At 34.1% G+C, this 20,644-nt stretch overlaps 1 protein-coding gene across 5 annotated transcripts in view; it reads right to left on the bottom strand.

Moving 5' to 3' along the window:
- Positions 1-20,644, bottom strand: part of LOC110018044 (formin-like protein 3) — a 114,808-nt gene that overhangs the window by 70,371 nt on the left and 23,793 nt on the right. For all 5 annotated transcript variants that reach the window (XM_020715266.1, XM_020715265.1, XM_020715267.1 and 2 more), the window contains exons 8-9: positions 9,527-9,598; positions 1,984-2,082 (exon numbers count right to left, since the gene is read on the bottom strand). In XM_020715266.1, coding sequence (XP_020570925.1) covers positions 1,984-2,082; positions 9,527-9,598 — 171 coding nt within the window. The remainder of the gene's footprint in view (positions 1-1,983; positions 2,083-9,526; positions 9,599-20,644) is intronic.

Raw genomic sequence — 20,644 nt, 5'->3', positions numbered from 1 at the left:
ACACACACACACACACACACACACACACACATATATATATATATATATATATATATATATATATTATAAAAATATTAGATGATATGAATATGTGAATGAAATAACTATATAGAATGAATATATAAGCATGTTGAATAATGGAGTTCACCCACTTGTGATATTAAAAGGGGACGTTCACATACCCATACAAGTAAATTAGAAGTATCTTAAATGGTACATTTTAAACATTACTCCTACACCAATATTAATATATAGAAAATGAAATAAATTAAGATATTGTCATGTATAATACTCAGAACCATCTTAACTATGTATCTTTAAATAGTAAACTATCAAATTTTCATATATTAATTCATTATACTTAACAAGCAAGCATGTTAATTACTTTAAAGAAATAAGTTTTTATTTAATAGTTACAATTCACCATGTTTTAAACAAGCATTTTCGAGTTTCAAACTAGAATAAAAATAAAAGAAGAGAACTTTTATCAAAGATGCAATTAAGCTAGAGAAAGATAATTTCATTCAAGATAGATTACTTAAAAGTTGAATTCTTTTGATTTACTGGAACATTATTAGTTAACGCAATCACTTAAATTTAAATTTCTTCACCAACAGCTAGTTCCCGTCATAAAAATTTCAAGCTCTCAGGCTAAGTCCTGACATATACCTAGGACTAAACTCAACTCATAAAAAACCAATATTATATCAATTATATCGCCATAATCACTCTAAAAGATCTTACACCAATAAGGTCAAAACATGTGTCCTTTAATAGTGTGATTTTCCTGCTAAACAACACCACAAAAAAAAAAAAAAAAAGTTTTTATTGAGACCCACTTACTAGATATTCAACGCAAAATGACACTATTAAACTAAGACTACGAACAAAACTCATAAATTCTCTAATGGCTCAAACCCTTTAAATGGTGAATCATAGAGTGCACTTAATACAATACAAATCTTTCTATTAACTAAGATCTGCTTTAAACTATACCCTTAAATCCTTCAACCCCGGGAGATTAGAACAACTTTGTTATTGTTAAAGTGCGGACAGAAACTTAAATGAATAAGTCAAAGCTCCACCAATTCCGAGAGACTGACGCGAGGCTCGGGAAGGACTAAACAGTCTGTGTAAGGGTGAAAAGGTTCAGCCAAGGGGAGGGTCTTCCCCCTCTTAGTTATCCACTAATATAAATATGTTATTTTCTTTGTTTAAGTTTAGTTTTTGTTTTGTTTTTTATAAGGGCAACCGTCAACATCCCCAGTTTTTCCTCTTAGGGTTTTATCAGATGACAAAAGGTGCTCATGTTGTCTCGCTCCGAGGTGTTGATTATCCTTGACTTTCCCATTCTTTGAAACTTGCCCTCACTGCTCTCCTTAGCATATTCTTGTTGGTCATCGCAAACCTTCATATCTGACTGCCGCAACCCCCATCTCCTCCCGCCTACTACTTGTTGTCGACCTAACCTGCCGACCTGCTCGTTGATCCCACATCTTACGAGCCGACAAGCTAGCAACCACCTTTCCCCTACCTTCTTACCTTCTGTACAAAACCAAAAACTGCCCCTCCTGCTGGTTGCCGCCTTCCAACCTTCCACCTCCTTCTTACAGCCCATTTCAACCCTATTCCCCTTGGTTATCCAAGCACCAGACAGCCTCCGTTTCACTACCCAGGACCACCCACCCACCTACCGCTCTCAGAGTCCACCACCTCAATCTCACCCCACCCCTTTTCGTCCTAGCCCTAAGATGTCTTTTAAGTTTGTGTTGTTAATTTCCTAATGTTAGAGTCTTTGTTTGTAACTATTTTGAATTTCATAAATAACATGCATATTTCTATCATGGTTTGGGTTAACTTCGGTATCATGTCATTTTCTCGTAAAAGAATGCATGAAAGCGCTGCCATTGGGTGGGTGGTTTAACCATCTTTTACAACAAACTTGGTTTCGAAATCAGTAATAAAAAAAAAAAGGAAACTAACCTTAAGCATTTCCATTTCTTCCTTCGTTGGGCAAAACTTGATGAGATTTTCAACTTGATCAAAATCCAGTGTTGTAGTATCCAAGGTTAAAACTGTATTCTGCGAACAAAAATAAAGCAAATTAAACAAATTTACCTCTTTCCATTCACTATGCTCGATCATAAGTAGAAATGTTCGTCAAATAAGTTATGATACCCACAAATGCACCCATCCATTAGCCACAATATTTGTCATGAGATCATATGCTTAAATGCAGTAAACTCCAAAAAAAAAAAAGTTTACACAATCCAAATATATAAATCAAGCACAATAGTTGCTGCATATCCTGGGTATAATATTAGATGAAGTTCAGTGTATAATCTAAAAAGGCAAATTTACCAACAATAACTAAAAAAGTAAAAGTCTCTCCATTTGAAACATTTCCCTATTTAAATCTCTGATCCAGCAGAGTCACTCAAAATCAGGCATGACCATTGAGCATACCAACCTCCTTGAAGAGGTGCTAACTGTAAAAAGATGTTAATTATCTTTATAGACAACATAATTGTTATTAAGACCAAAAGCATAACCTAAATCTAATCAATGTATATAAATAGTATATATAATGCAAGTTCCATCAGAAAGATCAGTAACAGGGCTCTAATCAACCAGCAAAGGATCAGTACGTTGAAACCTGTAGACAAAAGTCACCTAAGGGATTGTTAAATGGTTTCTCAAAAATAGGATTTGTTTTAGAAATTTTTCTTCAGAAAAAGCAGATTACAAAATGTGTCTGTGAACTATTTTGGAAAGCGGTTACAGAAAAAATACAAAAGCATAATCCATAACCAAATAAAGCCCAAGAACCCAATATTGAAAAAGAAAAAAAAATCTAAGAGAAAAAGGCTGTTCAAGAAATAAAAACCAACAATAAGCAATGTTTCCCACCTAGTTGGTACTATGTAATGTCTGTATATAATAAAGATTTAATTAAAAAAAATTTCCTAACTAATAATGTCGGTTTGAACCAACCTGAAAGTTGTTCATTAAGTATAGGGCATCTCATTCAAGCCAGTGGGAAAAAATCGCGAACGTGAACAACGTGAATGTTCACGTGAATGAGAGACGAAGTTCAGGTGAGGAAGAAGAAGAAGAAGAAAGATAAAATCCTAGCCACAAATCAGGAGAAAAAGTGTCAAAGCCATAGAAGGAAGTGCTTGAGGGCTAGGGAGGCAAATTCGACGACATTCAGACTGCTCTCAGTGGGTTCGCTAGCTTGCAAGAAGAGAAGCGGCTTCAATTTCAGAAAGGGTAGGAGGCTATTCAAGCGTCGAACGAGAGTTTCAGACGAGCTTCAGAAGTACTGTGCGTGTTGGCGACCAAAGAGAATGCGTGAACTTACGTAGAAGAAGGAAAAACTATTACGTCCAGGTCCGGACGTAAAGCTGCGTCCGGACGCCAATAAAATTTTGCCACATTTAAATCTAGGGCACACCGATAAAAATACAAAAAAGTGTTATCTATAATGTGCTACCCGGCCTGTTGACTCAAAAATTAAACGTACAGAATCATAACATCAGGATCATTGCATCGAAAACAAAATTGTTGCACCGGACGCAATATTTTTTCGAAAAGAAAACACAGCTGCCTGGCTCTTCGTCATTCGCCATCGGTTAAGGTTTCTCATTGCATGACTCACATAGCTAAGGTTCGCACTGTCGTTCGTCGGTCGAGATATATTCAAACTCTCTCTTCACAACAATGTAAGAGAAGAAGAAAATCGAAGAGCCTGAAAAGAAGAAGTTGAGAGAGCCTAAGAAGATGGAAACCAAAGAGCCTAAGAAAATAGAAAAGAAAGTGTGTAAGAATAAGGAAGCCAAAAAGCCTAAGAAAAAGGACACCAAAGAGCCTAAGAATCATCCGAAGTCATCCAGGCAATTTTATTTGTGGTTGTACTTTCATTCAAAAACCTATTGTAATCGAAAAAAGCATTGTATAACAATAACATCATAATATCAGCTAAATAACACCACACTAATACTACAATAACACCAAGATAATACCAAAATAACAAAAAATAGCACCGAAATAACATCATAATAAAACCAAAATAACATCATAATCACAATTCAATAGCACTATAATAACAGTCGTATATCATCAATATAACACCACAATAACTCCTTAATAACATCATAATAATATCATAATAACACCAAAAATTAATTTTGATGTTCTTATGTTACTGTATTGATATTGTGATATTTTGTTATTGTATTCATGTTTTTTATATACCGGAGTGGTGTTATTATAGACAATTATAGAAAACAAAATCTTTTTTTTTTTTGCATTATAATATCATAATAACACCAAAAATCAATTTTGTCGTTATTCTATTATTGTATTGATATTGTGATATTTTGTTATTGTATTCATGTTTTTTATGTACCGAAGTGGTGTTATTATAGACAATTATTGAAAACAAAATGACTTTTTTTTTTGGATTATCTTTTTTTCGTAGATTTATGAACTCAAGGTCTTTCATTTGTAGAGGTCGTCCATTCATAGTAAAAGATGCTCTTGATAAGGTCAGGCTTACCATAATTGAGGAGGCTAGAAATAACTTGAAAATAATGAATGTAGATCAATATGATCTCCCACCGTATCCTCAAGACAATGTCCTGACACTGCATACATTGAAATGTTGGGATTATGAACGAATGATATTCAGATTAGATTCTGATCAAGTTGTCCTATTGATAGACATGCCCAACAGAGTAGTAAATTCGAATAAAGTTCTCTCTTGTGATGTGGATACTAGAGAAATAAAGAATGACATGGTGAAGGATTCAACAGGGGAGTGTTCTACACCCTTTGATAAATTGTTTTTAAAGTTTCTTTTACCAAATTTATTTTTTCCTTCTAATAATTTTAGTGTGCCCAAAAGTCTTTACACCATCAGTGAAAATGTACAATCTTTCTCCTCCTTTAATTGGTTTGCTGCAGTATGTGTTTTCCTCATTGATCAAATTAATGTCGTAGCCATTAAAATAAGGTGGAACCAGTCATTAGGATATATCAATAGATTTTTTTTCTCCGAACTACTTTTCCCAAGGCATATTATGACAACTCTTTTACACGACTCTGAATTTATGAGCGTACATCTTTGGTCACTCCTGCCGCACCTGAGGCCAGACCTCACATGCTGAGAAGGCCCACAAATGTGAGCTGGAACTCATCACAGATTCATCTAACCTTACAGAGACTCAATCTGTAAAGGTAAGTCATTTATCTTATTAGATAGCTTTTTCATTTTTGAAAAATTAGAGTTGTTAAACTTCTATTGTATTTGTGTTATTAGAGTTGTGTTGTATTTGTGTTATTAGGTAATATCCCTATTGTATAATGGTGTTATTGTATTGTTATGTAAGTGTTATTATGATATTATTTTGGTATTTTTGTGGTGTTTTTGTTGTGTTATTTTTCTGTTATTATAGTATTATTGCGGTGTTTCCAAGAGATTTTTATTGTAGGTTTTGTTGAAATGTTATTTATGTGTTATTCTAGGTTTTTTAGGATATTTTTTTCTGTTTTATTGAGGTGTTTCGTCGAGTTGTTATTTTGGTATTATAATGTAGGTTTTATTCTGGTATGATCGTATTATTTAGGTGTTATTCTAGTGATTTACTGGTGTTATTTAGGAGTTATTTAGGAGTTATTTCAGTTGTAATGTTTCTGTTTTATTGGGGTGTTATTCTGATGTTATCTTCGTTTTATTTTTATGTTATCCTCGTGTTGTTTATGTGCTACTAGGTTTATTTAGGTGCTAGGTTTGATTTGAGTGATTAGAGCCAGTGTTATTCTAATGTTAGTGTTGTGTTTTTGTGTATTATTTAGGTGTTCTAATGTTTTTTTTTTTGTTATTGGAGCTATAATTATGAATGTTTTGTAATTCTGAATTTCATTGTAGGTACACAATTATTTTTTGGATATGAGAGAAGATGAGCAATCTTTGCTCGTCAATCTAGACGAAGGATTACCCAGTCCAGTTAGGTTATTCTCACACCATGAAACTCACGCCACACCACATTCAATCATATGGTGTGGGACCACTCATTTCAAGCGATATCACACAAGAGCCAACTTATACCAGAGTCAATAAAGACCTTGAAGTAATAATTCAGTTACTTAGAACTCAAGAAAAATTGTTTATAAAATTTCCAGCATAAATAAATAAAATAAATGCACGAGCCTCTGATTTATAAGACATTGTCAGAACTCAAGACTGAGGTTAAGAAACTAGAAAAAAACAAAAATTAATAAAGACAATGAGTTAAAAGAAAAATGAATACACCAATCCTCTCTTGGCAGCTAGAAGGAAGAAAAAATTGAGTTCCTTTTATACTACATTCGAGTTAAAGAGAAGAAAAATAATAAAGGATGTTCTTGAACAACATCCTACAAAAGATGTTTTAGATACTCCAGCCGTAAAAGCTGAGGATTTGCTAGCGCATACAGAAGATTCAGAGGAAACAATACTAAAAGTTGTTATGTCGAAAAGGGCCAACAAACAACAACAGAAGACGCAGATACTTCACTCAATGGAGAAAAACCAATAATAGAACTATTGAGGAAATAATTATATAAGTTGCTCTAGATAGTCAAGCCCAAAAGAGCCAACAAAGAATAACATAAGATGCAGATAATTCAGTCATTCGAGAACAATCAATAATAGCATCAATTGTACATACTTTACCCGTTGGGCAAGAAAAACCAATAACAGAAGATTTTGACATATTACACGAAGATTCTGATAAAGTGGAACAAACAATAAAGGATGTTGTTCAGTCTCTTGTGCTTACATTGTCAACTTTTGCAAGAGAACAGCAAGGCATCTAGAGAGAAAGTGTCCATGCAGACGACTATGAGCCACATCTTGAAATGCAGGTATTAAAAAATAACTCTTTCTATTGTGTCCCGCATCTTCTAATTTGACATCATATATTTCATAAGTATTATGGTTTTGTAGCCTTTCCATCCCACGGCGACAGTCATAGATTTTCCTACCAAAACTGATACCTCTTGAAACGCAGGAAGTGATCGATGAATGTCTTTCCAAACACACCGATATATCGTTAAATTTTCACAATTTTTATGTTATGCAATAGTTTTATATTTAAATGTCACAAAGATTTTGTGTTAACGCTACATGGTGAAAAGTGTGCAAGGGCCGCTACACCGGCGCCCGGGTGTGGAGTTAAATAAGCAAGAGTTCCCACATTATGAAAGGATGCGGATAAAGAAGTTAGTCCATGAAATAAATGAAACTAATATTATGATATGATCTTGAAATATAGGTACTCTCAATGGTAAATTAATGGAATTAGTTAATATTATGATTTATACAAAGATAAATACTCATGTATTCAAGAAACTAAATGGGTTGGAGAAAAGGTTAAGGAGATTGATAACTTAAGTTTTAAACTTTGGTATTCTGATAAGAGTCGTACTAGAAATGGTGTAGGTGTAATTATAGATAAGAGTTTGAAAGATAATGTTGTAAAAATTAATAGAGTTAGAGATAGACTTATAGCCCTTAAGATTATTATTGATACTAATATTTTTAATATTATAAGTGCATATACTCCTTTAGTAGGTTTAGATATAGGGTCTAAAGATAAATTTTGGAATGACTTAGAAGACTTAATGCAAATGATACCTCTTGAAGAAAAAGTTTTTATTGGAGAAGATTTAAATGGACATATCGATAGAGTAATAGAAGATTTCAGAAATATTAATGGTGGCTACGGTTTTGGAGTAACTAATAAAAAAGGTAGAGTCATTTTAGATTTTGCTTTAGCTTATGATTTTGTTATTACTAATACTTTATTCAAGAAAAGAGATGAGTATATTATATTTATAAGAATTGATCTTATAAAATACAAATTAATTATTTTCTTATGACAAGAAGAGATCGTCGAGATTGTAAAGATTGTAAGGTCATTCCAAGTGAGAATTTAAGCACCCAAGATCGATTATTAGTTTTAGAATACTAGGATTCATCATCGTAGAATTAGATGGGGAAACCTAAAAGACAAATATAATTACTTTTTGAAATTCATACCACTATATAAAGTGTTATTGCTCGTCGTCGAGCAGCCAAAACGAGCCATAAACAACCAGCATTGCCCGTCAGCAGCCGCTGCGAGACACCCGCCACCGTCGTTCGCCGCCCACTACCATCGAGGCCATTGCAAACCAGTCATTGGCCATCACCACTGCCCGCTTGTCTTGGGCCACTGCGACCGCCCGCCACAGTCGCCGCCCTCCGTTGTCGTCACCGTTGGCCACCTCCATAGCCTGCTTCTGACCATCAACGTCGTCCGCCATCGGCCACCACCGACTAAAACATTATTTTTATTTTATTTCAAACTAAACAATAAAAAATAAAGTTGTTTATTTTACACATAACCAAGAACTCCAAAGCATTTTAAATACAATACATTACTCCTACATTGCATTTATTTTACACTGCATTATTTTTTCAACAAACCAAATAGCCCCTTAGAAATATAATAATTTGGTTGCTATGGTGATCCAGTTTAAAAATAGAATAAATCCTTTGATATGAGAATCTATTCTAGTAATAGAACAGTTTAGTTTATTATTTTTTTTTTTTGGATTTCTATATAAGTCAATGCATAATGTATATATATTAGTTAGTGTGCATAATGATATATATGTTTGAATTTCATTCCACGTTTCTTGTTGTAAGCAAACCAAAATTGTTCTTCAAAATCATGAATATGACAGAAAGAAAATCTATTTCTAAAATGCTAATATCAAGCATAACAATGAAAACCTGAAAATGAAAAAAAAATTAATGTTATTCAACATTTATTGGTCAAGTATTGAAGCTAAAAAAAAACCACACATTTTTAATATCCATGATGATCTTAAGATCATTTTGTAATGCTTTTCAAATACTTGTATTTCACAAACCACGCATGTTATAACTTTGATTTGTATAGCATGTGCAACAAATAAAAGTTATAATGCAGGTGTACCTCCTCCAAGGCATCACAGCCATGGGCAACAAATTTGCAGTGAAACTTGTCGATCTCTCTGTGAGCAAAGGTTATTTTTTACATACCGAATAACAAATCACTGCAACTACAGTTTTTAAGCCCTAGAACATGAAACAATTACAAATGTCGAGAACAAAGCAGTGTTTAATTACAACTCTCCAAAAAAGTACAAGCTCCTCAATCCATTTGAAGCATTTATCAACATAAATAAATAAATAAATAAATTGGCAAAAAGCAGCACATATACGAAAGGATCCATGAGAGCTATTCACTACTTGAAAAATGACATGAAGGAGTATCGAGTAAAATTGCAAAGGAGCGTGCAACACTATATACCAAATGACCACCAAAAGAGTCAACACCAATACCGTTAGCCTTATCTCCCAACTCTTCGGGGTTGACTTAATGAGAACCAAAAGTGTATACAGAAAAAAACATGCAGTAAACTTAGTCGGCTGAATAATGAAGAAACTTACTATCATCTTAGGGAGTGGCATCTTAATTTTTGTCAGCATGATTTCACAATTATTTGCTCTGCGCATGTCAACCTAAATGATAGCAGATTTTAGTGCATTAGCATGGAAATTTAATAATCATTAATTGAAAAGTAAAAATTTTAACAAAAACTTCATATTAAAAGTGCACAATTGCAACAACAAACAAAGGAACAAATAAAAAAGAACATAATGTTGTCTCACATTTCTATGAATAATGGTAACTATGAAGAGAGGATGTCATAAGCAATAATACAATAAAAATAATTGAAATATTGCAAAAACAGTTAAATTTCACCCTAAACTATAAGTTCCTGCAATGGAGAAAAATATTAATCTCAACAATCATGAAAGGAAAACATTTCAATAGGAAAAAACCACTAACATAATTCAAGCCTCACCAGCTTATGGTCCTTAACTCAACCTCCTACACGCTCGCTCGAATTCTAATAGTTTAGTTTGAATAAAAATCGAATCTGTAATGAACTAAAAACATATCATAAGAGGCAAACCCACACAAAAGGGCAGCAAAAAGACAGGCTTGTTAGGCTGGACTTAGTACTCGCTCACCAGCAAATTTGTCATCTTGTTCAGGACAGGAGTTCATTGGGCAAGCGCAAAGAGGGCTCGCCAGCCGGGAAGCAGGATAACCCTCCTTGAGGGGTTCAAGACGTTGCCTAGCAGAAAAACAAATTCTCATGCTCATAAAAAAGAAACATCCAGCAAGGCTCAAAGATAGCATCATTTGTACTTGCACATTGCCCGACAAATTAAAATTTGAGGTCTGAGTTTGTGTTGAGGCCATAAGCATTTTAAATTTCTGCCCTTATCCAATATGTATTGCTTTTTCTGCAAACCCATTTTGTAACGGCCCAGAACCCAAATCCCAACTTATAAATAAGAGATCCTAAAGAGAGCAAAGGTTCAACTCTTCTAGACGTCCAATCCACCATTATAGTTCCTTAAGCCTTTTCTAGTAGATACGTTTTTTTTTATTACATCTCTCTTTTCTTCCCGCCACTTTTCCTTTGAATCAGTAAGGTTCAAATGTGAGCTGCGGACAAAACAGTATTCAACAACATACATATTGGATTAAGTCTGTAATTTTATTTTATAAATTTCAATAATTTGTGTTGTGGATATTAATTCACATAAATTATTTAATCATGATATACCATATGGTCGTATAGATGCAAAAAAATATTTGTTAGTGATAAAGTTACATTGGGTCCATCTTGTTCCTTGCACAGAAAGGTAGGCAGATGAAATATCATTAAAATCTTTTAGAATTTAGAGCAAGATCTACGCCAGGAATGAAAGCATATAGTTGGTTCTATTCTTCGGTCTTTTCCATCGGGTTCAAGGTCATAACCATTATATTTTAGAGCTAGAAATATTTCTAAACCATCTCTACAAAACACAATCAGGTTATTTTGCCAACTAACAAGCAAGGAAATGTCGCATGGTTGTCACTTACTGCTAGGAGGCAAGGAATTTCCAAAACAGGAACAGACGTTCGGACGATGAAAATAGTTTCAATTACTAACACAAATAAAAAATTAATATACAATGAATTGAAAGAGCCACTAATGAGTGTAATTTGAACTAATTTAAAATAAACAATTAAAAAAGGAGTTTACCTTGCTCTATGATGGTCACGTCTTTGATATACATTTTTTTTTTCTATTACTCATTTCTAATTCAAAATTTAAACAATTTGATCTTGATTTTCTGAAGCTTATCTTACATGTGTATTGCATATTTAATTCCTTTATGTTATTGTAATTTTAGGAATGAGTATTTATTGAGTTTGCTTATATCTGACCATGATAAACTATCATTTTTAGGTTTTTAATTATTTACTAAGAAATGAGTAACAATAACAACAACAACAACAAAGCCTTAATCCAACTACGCAGGGTCGGCTACATGAATCATTTTTCTCCATTGCATACTATTTAGTGTCATATTTTCATTTAGTTCTAATAAATTAAGATCCTTTTTTAAACAATAAACCCAAGTTTTCCTAGGTCTACCTCTACCTTTCTTAACATAAGTTGAATCTAAAACATCTACTGTCCTAATTGGATCATTAGATGGGAAATGAGCAACAAAAGGGAAAAAATTTATAGAAGGTACAAACAAGTTAGAGGAAGATAATTATAATCAAAACTATTCTACTTTTAGATTTATTTTATCGTTAATGGATTTGAAATATTTGGATGATTCTATAATTACTTAACGATAGTATTTGAAATTAAATTTTGAATTTTCACAGTCTATCCAATCACATTGTGACACCCCTGTAGAGAATCAAACAGGAGAGTCTAAAGAGACGAGGTGAAGAAGATGGCAAAGATGGTGACATCCCTGTGCAAGAGCAACAGGTTTCGTGCAAGCTATGGTAGACCCAAGAAAACAAGCATAAGGATATATCATGCAGTGTGTGGTTGAGTGAGACGAAGGTGGAGTTGGTGTATCTCCCTTGGCAACCTTACCTTATTGAAGTCATCGTTTCATGAATCTCTCCGCTATTTTCAATTTGGATGATAGCCAAACATCTTTTATCCCAATCATATATTATCATCAACCTCCCACATTCTCATTCCCTGACTATTCTACAACTAGCTCCCTACAAGACCCATTTCCTAAACACCGTTTAGGAACCCTAGACAGTGTCACTATGATAATTCTAAAATTATAAACTCTTTATTTTAAAAATTAAGTTCAAGATAATTAAGTTACACATACTCTCAATCAGGATGTCTTGACTATAGGATAGAATCTTAAGTTTCACCTGATTGGTTTGATCCCCCCTTAAGAATTGAAGTTGAGACTGATAATTTTTTTAATATTAAAATGACATTGATATAGTCTAGAGCTCCTAGAAGGTAAAAAAGGATTTGGCAGAAAAATATCGCTTAGACTTAAAGGGAAAATTTTACAATATGAGGACGACACCAGCAATGTTTTATAGCACAGAATGTTGGCCTGTAAAAGAGATGCATAAAATTAAGTTAAGTGTTGTTGAGATTAGAATGCTAAGAAGGATGAGTGGCTTTACACTTGGAAACAAAATGTGAAACAAATATATCCGTTAAGATCCAATGGCAAACAAAACTAGAGAGAATAACCTTAGATGGTTTGGTCACAATAAACATCGACCATCTAAAGACCCGGTTAGGAGAGTAGATGTTTTAGAATAGACCTGAGCATGATGAATAAAAAATGCTCTTAGTTTATTAGAATTAAATAAAAATATGACACTCAATAGAACACGACGGAGAAAAATGATTCATGTAGCTGACCCCACTAGGTGGGATAAAAGCTTGTTGTTTTTATATTCAATAAATGATAGAGTATTTGCTTGGTGGTGTTAATTTTCTTAATTTTATAGACTAAGACGACATCGTAAACTTTCGAATATGTTTGCATCATCCGGCCGAAAATATCTTTGTTTATGATTAAAAACATGTTGGTTTCACTAAAATATGGTTTCATTAGTCTCCTTAACCATGCCATAAATGAGCATTCTTCTACCATCTCATGGGGCAAATATCATATCTCACTTTGTACCTGAATAATAAGGTTGCCCAGCTTTCTTTATTCTTTGAGAAATATTTTCAAAATCTGGAACCAAACAAAAAAATTTCTTTCATTCAGTTTAAACAAAGATTGACGATATCAATACTCAAACACTAGAGTTTGGTAGGAACCATTCAGTTGGTCCATGGCTTGTGATATAGATGCATTCTTCTTGAAAAGAAAAAAATTCTGTTAATGTTGATTGTATGTCAAAACCACATGTGCTTGGCATATTTTTTTCCTATTAGTTGATACCTTGCGATTAGCAATGCTAACAGCTTATTAAACTTTGGCTGCAACAAAGTCAGCTACTCTAGAAGTGGTCTTCTTCCCGAATGTGGTTCTTCTTACTGCTGTAAGGCCAGAACAAGGAAGGCTGCTGACGAGAAATGTGAAACCGACCTTCTTGTTGAAAAGCTGGGGGAGAGGATAACTACTACAGGTGATAGGCACAGGAATTTTTTTCCTTGATCTCAAATGACATAAAGAGAGAACAATTGAATTGAATTTTGTGTATTTAATTGAGGACCCTGTTTATACAACAAGATTCTATGCTAATCTAGGTAATTTCTATGCATGGAAACAGCTAACTAGATAGTGATTACTTGACAAAATTCATTAGGCAAAATATACAAGAATTAATCAAGTTTATATACAAGTACATACGCAAACAAAAAAAAGTATTCTACAAGTTGCAGTATTTATTCAACTTGAATCCCAAGAGGACTTTCTGCTAAATTCCCATGGATTTCCATCATGGCAAGTAGGGTTTGGCCTCTTGTAATCCCATGAATTGCCAAGCTAGCCTAAAAAAACTGCCAGCATAATCCAAATTAATTCTCTAAAATCGGCATAACTTTTATTAGTCAATGTTTCATCAATCTCTCTTATAGCTTATTATATAACTGAGAATACTGATTTCTTTATAATAAACACTTTTTTTAAATATCTTTATTATTTAATATTAAATTTGTCATCCTCTTTATCTTTATAATTCGAATGAATAGATTTGATGATTAAACCAAATAAAATCTTCTATACAATTGCATATCTCAATAGGCATCTCATTTAAGTTTGGGGCTTTACCATTATGCTATCTTCTTTGAGCTGGCTCCATATCACTTGTTTTATCATATATAAATATAACTCATTATTATAATCATTATGCTCATTCAAAAAAGTTCTTTCTTAAAACTCATATTTAATAGTCTTTCAAAATAGTGTTTTCATTTTTCTTTGATAACTTAATCTTCATTTAAGATCATATTATCTTTGCTAATAATGAATTGGGCATGATTAAAGCCGCTATATCTTTTATATCATAGTTTAATCCTTTTATATATATATTATATTCAACTTCCTTATTATCAAACTTATTATATAAATGATCCGAAGTTTTAATTTACGCTTTGTTATCTACTCTCTTTTCAATTATTTTTAATTTTCATGTAATTATTATAAGCCTCATAAGGAATTACTTTTTATCATACATTAAAAGTGCACTTCTCTATATATACTATGAATTTTTTTAAAACTTATAGTCATGACTTGAGTGAGGTCAAAAACAAACAAAAATCAACCTCGAGTCAAATTTAACTACAGTAAACATTGAAAACTTCAATTTCAACGAGCGGCCAGCTCACTCAAACATAACTCATCTACACCACGACTAACATAACATGACAAACAGCGTAGTAGAGCAGGCATCACAAGCACAATAATTTGCGAGTCAAAAAGCAAATGTTTTCCAAGTGTGCAAAAAATGCAAAACTGTGACCCAAGCCCCAACAAAAAAAGAACATACGATGAAAAGAGATACCATCCACACGTGATCACATAGGCTGAGACACCTGTCAAGTATCAACTGCTGGAACTGTACGTAACATAATTCATGAAAGTATCAGCTTATACTCATTAGCATTAGCCAAGAAGCGCTATCCTGTCAACAGCCTAGAACGCTAAAGAAGGTACCTGCTTAAACTCGTTACATAAGCTGATTCCATATTATGAAGCAGCAAAATCTCTAGGTTACAGAATAAAAATGGATACAAGCACATCGAACATAATTATAAGTTTTTGAAATGTTTGAAACATTAAAAAGTTTATAAACCATTTAACCATGTAAAAGGATCTTGAATCCAAACTTCGAATGTGCTTAAACGAGAATAGATTGCCAGCGTAAATGCATTAGTTGCATGTTGCTTTTTTAGGGTCATCACCAATGGTTTTAATATCATTTTTTTCTATCATTGGGAGTATCTTATGGAAGTGTCAAAAGTTCGAAGCATGTAGGCATGATGGAGACGGTGTATCATCAATTTTACATAAATGTTCTAGGTTTAACTAATGTTTGCTGTCAGTCAAAAATGAGAGCTATGCCAAAATCCACAAAATCAGGGGTACTTACATGATAAAAGTGTTGATACAGTAACGATGAAGATAACATGTCATTTAATTCAAATGAATGGTGCCATGGTAAATTATACATACTGGTTAATTTTAGCACAAAAAAACATGATCAGCAAGAAAAATATTATCTCATTCTTGTATTGGATGGAAAAATCAAAAAGTTGGATAAAACAAACAAAAAATAAAATAAAATAAAATAGCAAAGGCCTAAGGGTTTAGTTTTTTGTTGATTTCTGATTTTCGTCTTCAAACGTCTCCCTTGCTAGGAATGTATCCGAGAACAGGTGGTGCTCCAGCTGTTTCCTGCTCTGAAGTGATAGTTATCTCCCCGACCCCTCATTGTATTCCCCTCCCCCTGCTCGTTGGTCATCATTCAACACCCCTCTCGACCCATCCAACCATCGAATCCCCAGCCATTCCTCTTCTGCCACCACAAGCTTTACTGTAGTAAGCCTACTATCTCACCGCCATCCTCCCGACACCCCAGCGAGCCACATACCTTCCTTGCTCACCCTAACCCGTCTCCTCCCTATGTTGCCGCCCTCTAATACCTCCAACCACCACCGCAACTTCCACCTTCTCACCTCAGCCCACCGCAACTTCCATCTTCTCACCTCAGCCCACCGCAACTTCCATCTTCTTGTTGTTGAATAATAAAATTTTGTTTTCCTATAGAATCCTGTCTAAGTCCGGTATCATTTGATATCAGAGACGGGTTAACCCTAGTCCTGTCAGAGAGTTTCCTAGCATCCACCTTACCCCCTCTACAAATATTTTTTTTTTCTTTCATATCATCAACCTTCCCTTTCAATCCCAAACCCTAATCATGCCACCAAGAAGATACATTATACATGTCAGAACCTACATGGGATAAGATACAACGGGAAATTCATCGGCTTCAACGAAGGCTCGCAGATACTAATGATGGAATCCAAGGGAGATTACCCTCGACCGTGATTTGGTTAGTCCAAGGGAAAATAGGGACGAGGAACTGAATACGTTCAATAGGAAAGACGTTATTCAGAATTCAGCATAAGAGTAAACCGAGTGAAGAGCCCACATATAAAGCGTTGCATTCAGGGTCCGAAAATCGAAACAAAAAACCAAACCTATTTTATATACTCAAAAGAAAAGGGGTATGCAAGTAATAATAGAAAGAAATAAAATATTTAATTTTCTTTTATAAATAAGAGTCAATTGATGCAACTGAAAGAAAATAAAATGAAAATAAAGAAACTACCCAAACCAACAAAAAAATACAATAACTAATATAAAACTGAAAGATATCAAAAGTAAATCTAAGGCTAGAAAATTTGCTCAGGGGGAGGCGGTCCGATAAGTGCGGGTGAAACTTGTTATATAAGAATATCAACGGATGATTTTTAAATAAAACTAAGTAAATAACAATTATTAATTAAAACATAAACGGCAGAGAAAATAAGACGTGCAGTATGAATAATAAATAAAGACGATTTACTATGTATAACAAAATTTGCAAAAACTAATACATATTGATGATCATGATTATAATTGACATGAACACATGCACTTTTATGTAGATGTTTACATGATACAATATCAAGTGTTTCTGCACAAACATAAATCATCAATCATTTAATGCTACCTGAAAATATACAATCTCAATATAATATATCATTAGATTTATATGTAGTCGGTTTGTTACAATACCCTTAAACAAAAAAAGGTATAAATGAATCCCATGAAAATCCACTGATTTTTTTGAGGATCTATCAGTCCAACTAGGCATAAGAAATGGCTTTAATATTGGCATAATAATATTATAATATAAGTTATATTTCATGATTCACAATCAAAACACATAAATATAACTACAAAAAATCCATCAATATTTATAAACAATTATAAAACTGAAATTATGAGATTTACCGCATCAAAAATATACAAAAAAATAAATATTGAAATAAAAAAATGTGAATAATTAAATACGAGACTGAGCAATCATGAAACAAGTTTAACTACACATTAAGGTCATTATCCACCAAAATAGAACTACTACAAATATATGAACGAAATTTAAAAGGTATGAATCACAACCCTACAATTAGCTGGAAACCTAATACAATTAGTAATGATAATGCCCCTAACTAGGAAGGATATGTTTATCTCATAATAAAGATCAATTACTTACCTCAAGGAGGCAAACATGAAACATCTATGAATTCAACGGTTTGACTATCGATCATATACCAAATAGTAAATAAGATAAAATAAATATATAGTTAAGTTTTACAATTAAATTAGGTATAACCAAATAGAAGTTCATGATTATTATTATTATTATTATTATTATTATTATTATTATTATTATTATTATTATATTTTTAAAAGCAAGAAGCTAAGAGCATTAACCTAGCAAACATAATCAAAATAATATCTTATTTTTGTTTTAGTTTTGATAGGAAGGAAAAATTTTTATTTCTAATAAAATTTGGGGGATTTACATGCATAACATTTATCCCAATTAATAACAAAAATAAAAACTTCATTAAATCTTATAGGTCCTTCGATCCTATTTTTCCTCTATTTTCCTTAAATCCCGGGATAGAAACCCATTAGAAGATGGATTTACGGGATTAAGATAAGCTGAAGTGTGGCTGGGAGAAAGAGGAGACAGACGATGGTTACCTTCCTCGACAGTTTCGGGTAGGAGTTCATGGAAGGAGTAAGGTGCCACGATCTCTTCATTGTCTTCTCGGCGAGACGCGATTGTACCGCACGGGTTCGTTCACAAGGTTGGTGGTTTAGGGTGAAATCAAAGGAAGGGAGGAGGGAATCGGAGGGGCATTGGCAACTATAGGAGGAGGCGAGGGAGAGCTAGGGAATCGACAGTGTTGTGATGCCCTGGCTCGTTCTTATATAGAACGGAGAGGTGGCAAAGGGACGAGGAAGATAAGAAAAGTTGCAATTCGAGAAGGCAACGACCAAGAAGGAAAGGAAATAAATAGCATGATAGCAGGAGAAATAGAAGATTTTTATGTGATTGCATACTACCCTCTTTAAAAAAATTTAATCGTCAAATTCATACCCAACATTACATCAACCAACTAATGAAAAAATTATGTGTAGAAAGAATGTGTTTTGTTAATAATACTCTCACAATCATACAGCCATTGAGTGACAGAAAAGAATGAATCAAATGACGTAGTTAACGTAATATGTGACTATGATGAATAAATTAATGTAGTAAATACAGATTTATATGAATGAATGTAACACCCCAAAGTTAAAAAATTTCCTTATCAATTGCTTTAAAATAGAGATAATATCTACCACCGCATCAGGAGCATCATGGGCTTCTTATTGAGTCATAAAAAATGCTTGAGATCGATTTGCCTTCCTGGGTTGCTCTGGAGCCTGAGATCGTTGAGGTTGATACTGCACCATTGAAGAGCGTTAATACGTCAAGAGGGTGTTGTTGGTACAGTAATCTAAGAGAATGTTTCTGATATGGTTGAGGCAACATAGCTTGTTGCAACTGCTATTCGGGTTACAAGTAGTATTGACCTGTCTATTTGTTATCACATTTTTTCTAGTGGCGACATTTGTTAGATTTGTCACCCATTCTTATGTTACTTGAAGTTGGTCTTACGGCTTAGTTTGGGCTGGCAAAGGGCAATCCTTGATTTTTTTATCGATGCTCTAGCAGTTAAAACACTTGTCAATGGTTAGGTTACAAGATCCAGGGTGTCTCTTCCCACAATGAGGACAACCAGAATTGTTCTTTAGTTTATCTTTCAAGTGCTTCTTTTGTGGTCCTTCCCGCATTGGAGCTTAGGTGTCTTTTCATTTTGAGACTGCGGTTTCTTCACACGAATTCAGATCTATCTGAGCAAGTATAGCACGATCCATCAACTCTCTATAGGTAGTACACTTGAGTGTCGATAAACATATTCAAATGTCCTCTCTCTAGCCAGCAACTAGGTGGTAGATATTATGATATTCATGTTGACTGATTGAAGGAAAGAAAAGAACAATCCTGACAAATTCTGATCGTACTATCGAACGGTCTTTATTCCTTGCACTAACTTCCTTAAGTTATTAATGAGCTTGGCCCGGTCTGCTATAGAAAAATATTGCTCTAGGAACAATCCCTCAGAATATGAGCGGGAAACTATCATGTCTGGTCCAAACGTGTTTCGGCGAGGAATCTCCCACCAATCATCAGTTCTTTTGTGCAACTGGAACGTTGCAATGTTGTCCTTGCATTTTTCAGGACACTTTATTCCTCGAAGCCTCTTCTCAATGTCGTGAAGCCACGCATCTGACTCAATTGGGTCCATCATACCATTGAAGGTAAAAGGATGTGTCTTCAAAGATCGGTTCATCACTCGATCCACGGCACTCTCATTGGTCATTGCCAAGGATTGATTAGGTTGTACCTCCATGGTAGCCATAGGTGGTACTAGTTGAGTGACTTGTAGTGTCGGTTGCGTCGTTTGCTAAATAGCTTGGACTGCTTGTGTAATTTGAGCTGCAAAACTGGCTTGTGGAACTTGAGTAATATTTTGGGTCACCACCTCCATGAGAGTTGTCATGTTGAGAATCGGTGCTCCAGTGGTCTCGGTAGGTTGAGCAGGATAGGCACGACAGCAGTTAGGGGAGTGGAGACCCCTAAGAACCAACACATTATCTAAAGTAGCTCTCTGGACTATTCCAAGAGCGGCGTGGAGCCATTCTAAACAATTGGAAAATACGCGTAATCAAAATTTATTGAAAACTTACTAACAAAAATAGCATATCCCCTACCCAATCCTAAAAAGATAAGAGGCGTGTGTCGGCGCTTAAAAAAGAGGGGGGAGGGAAAGATCGCCCGTAAGAAGCTGTCGGTCGCCGGAATCGAAATCCCGTCGCCCGCTTCGGAAGGACTTTTTAATTTACATATATATATATATAATTTTAGAAAAATATGAAATCAAACTGACCTCATATTTTCCGTAGTTTAAATGAAAGAGCAATCAACCTCAAATCCTGTATCTACCCCGAGGGATAAACACAAGACTTGAGGGTGAGGCTCGATCAAATAAACTAAGAAAGATATGACATCCGTTTGGTCTGCGAAACCGT

Source organism: Phalaenopsis equestris, unplaced genomic scaffold, assembly GCF_001263595.1.
Source record: "Phalaenopsis equestris unplaced genomic scaffold, ASM126359v1 Scaffold000002, whole genome shotgun sequence".
Lineage (NCBI taxonomy): Eukaryota > Viridiplantae > Streptophyta > Magnoliopsida > Asparagales > Orchidaceae > Phalaenopsis > Phalaenopsis equestris.
This window is presented reverse-complemented; position numbering and strand designations above follow the sequence as displayed.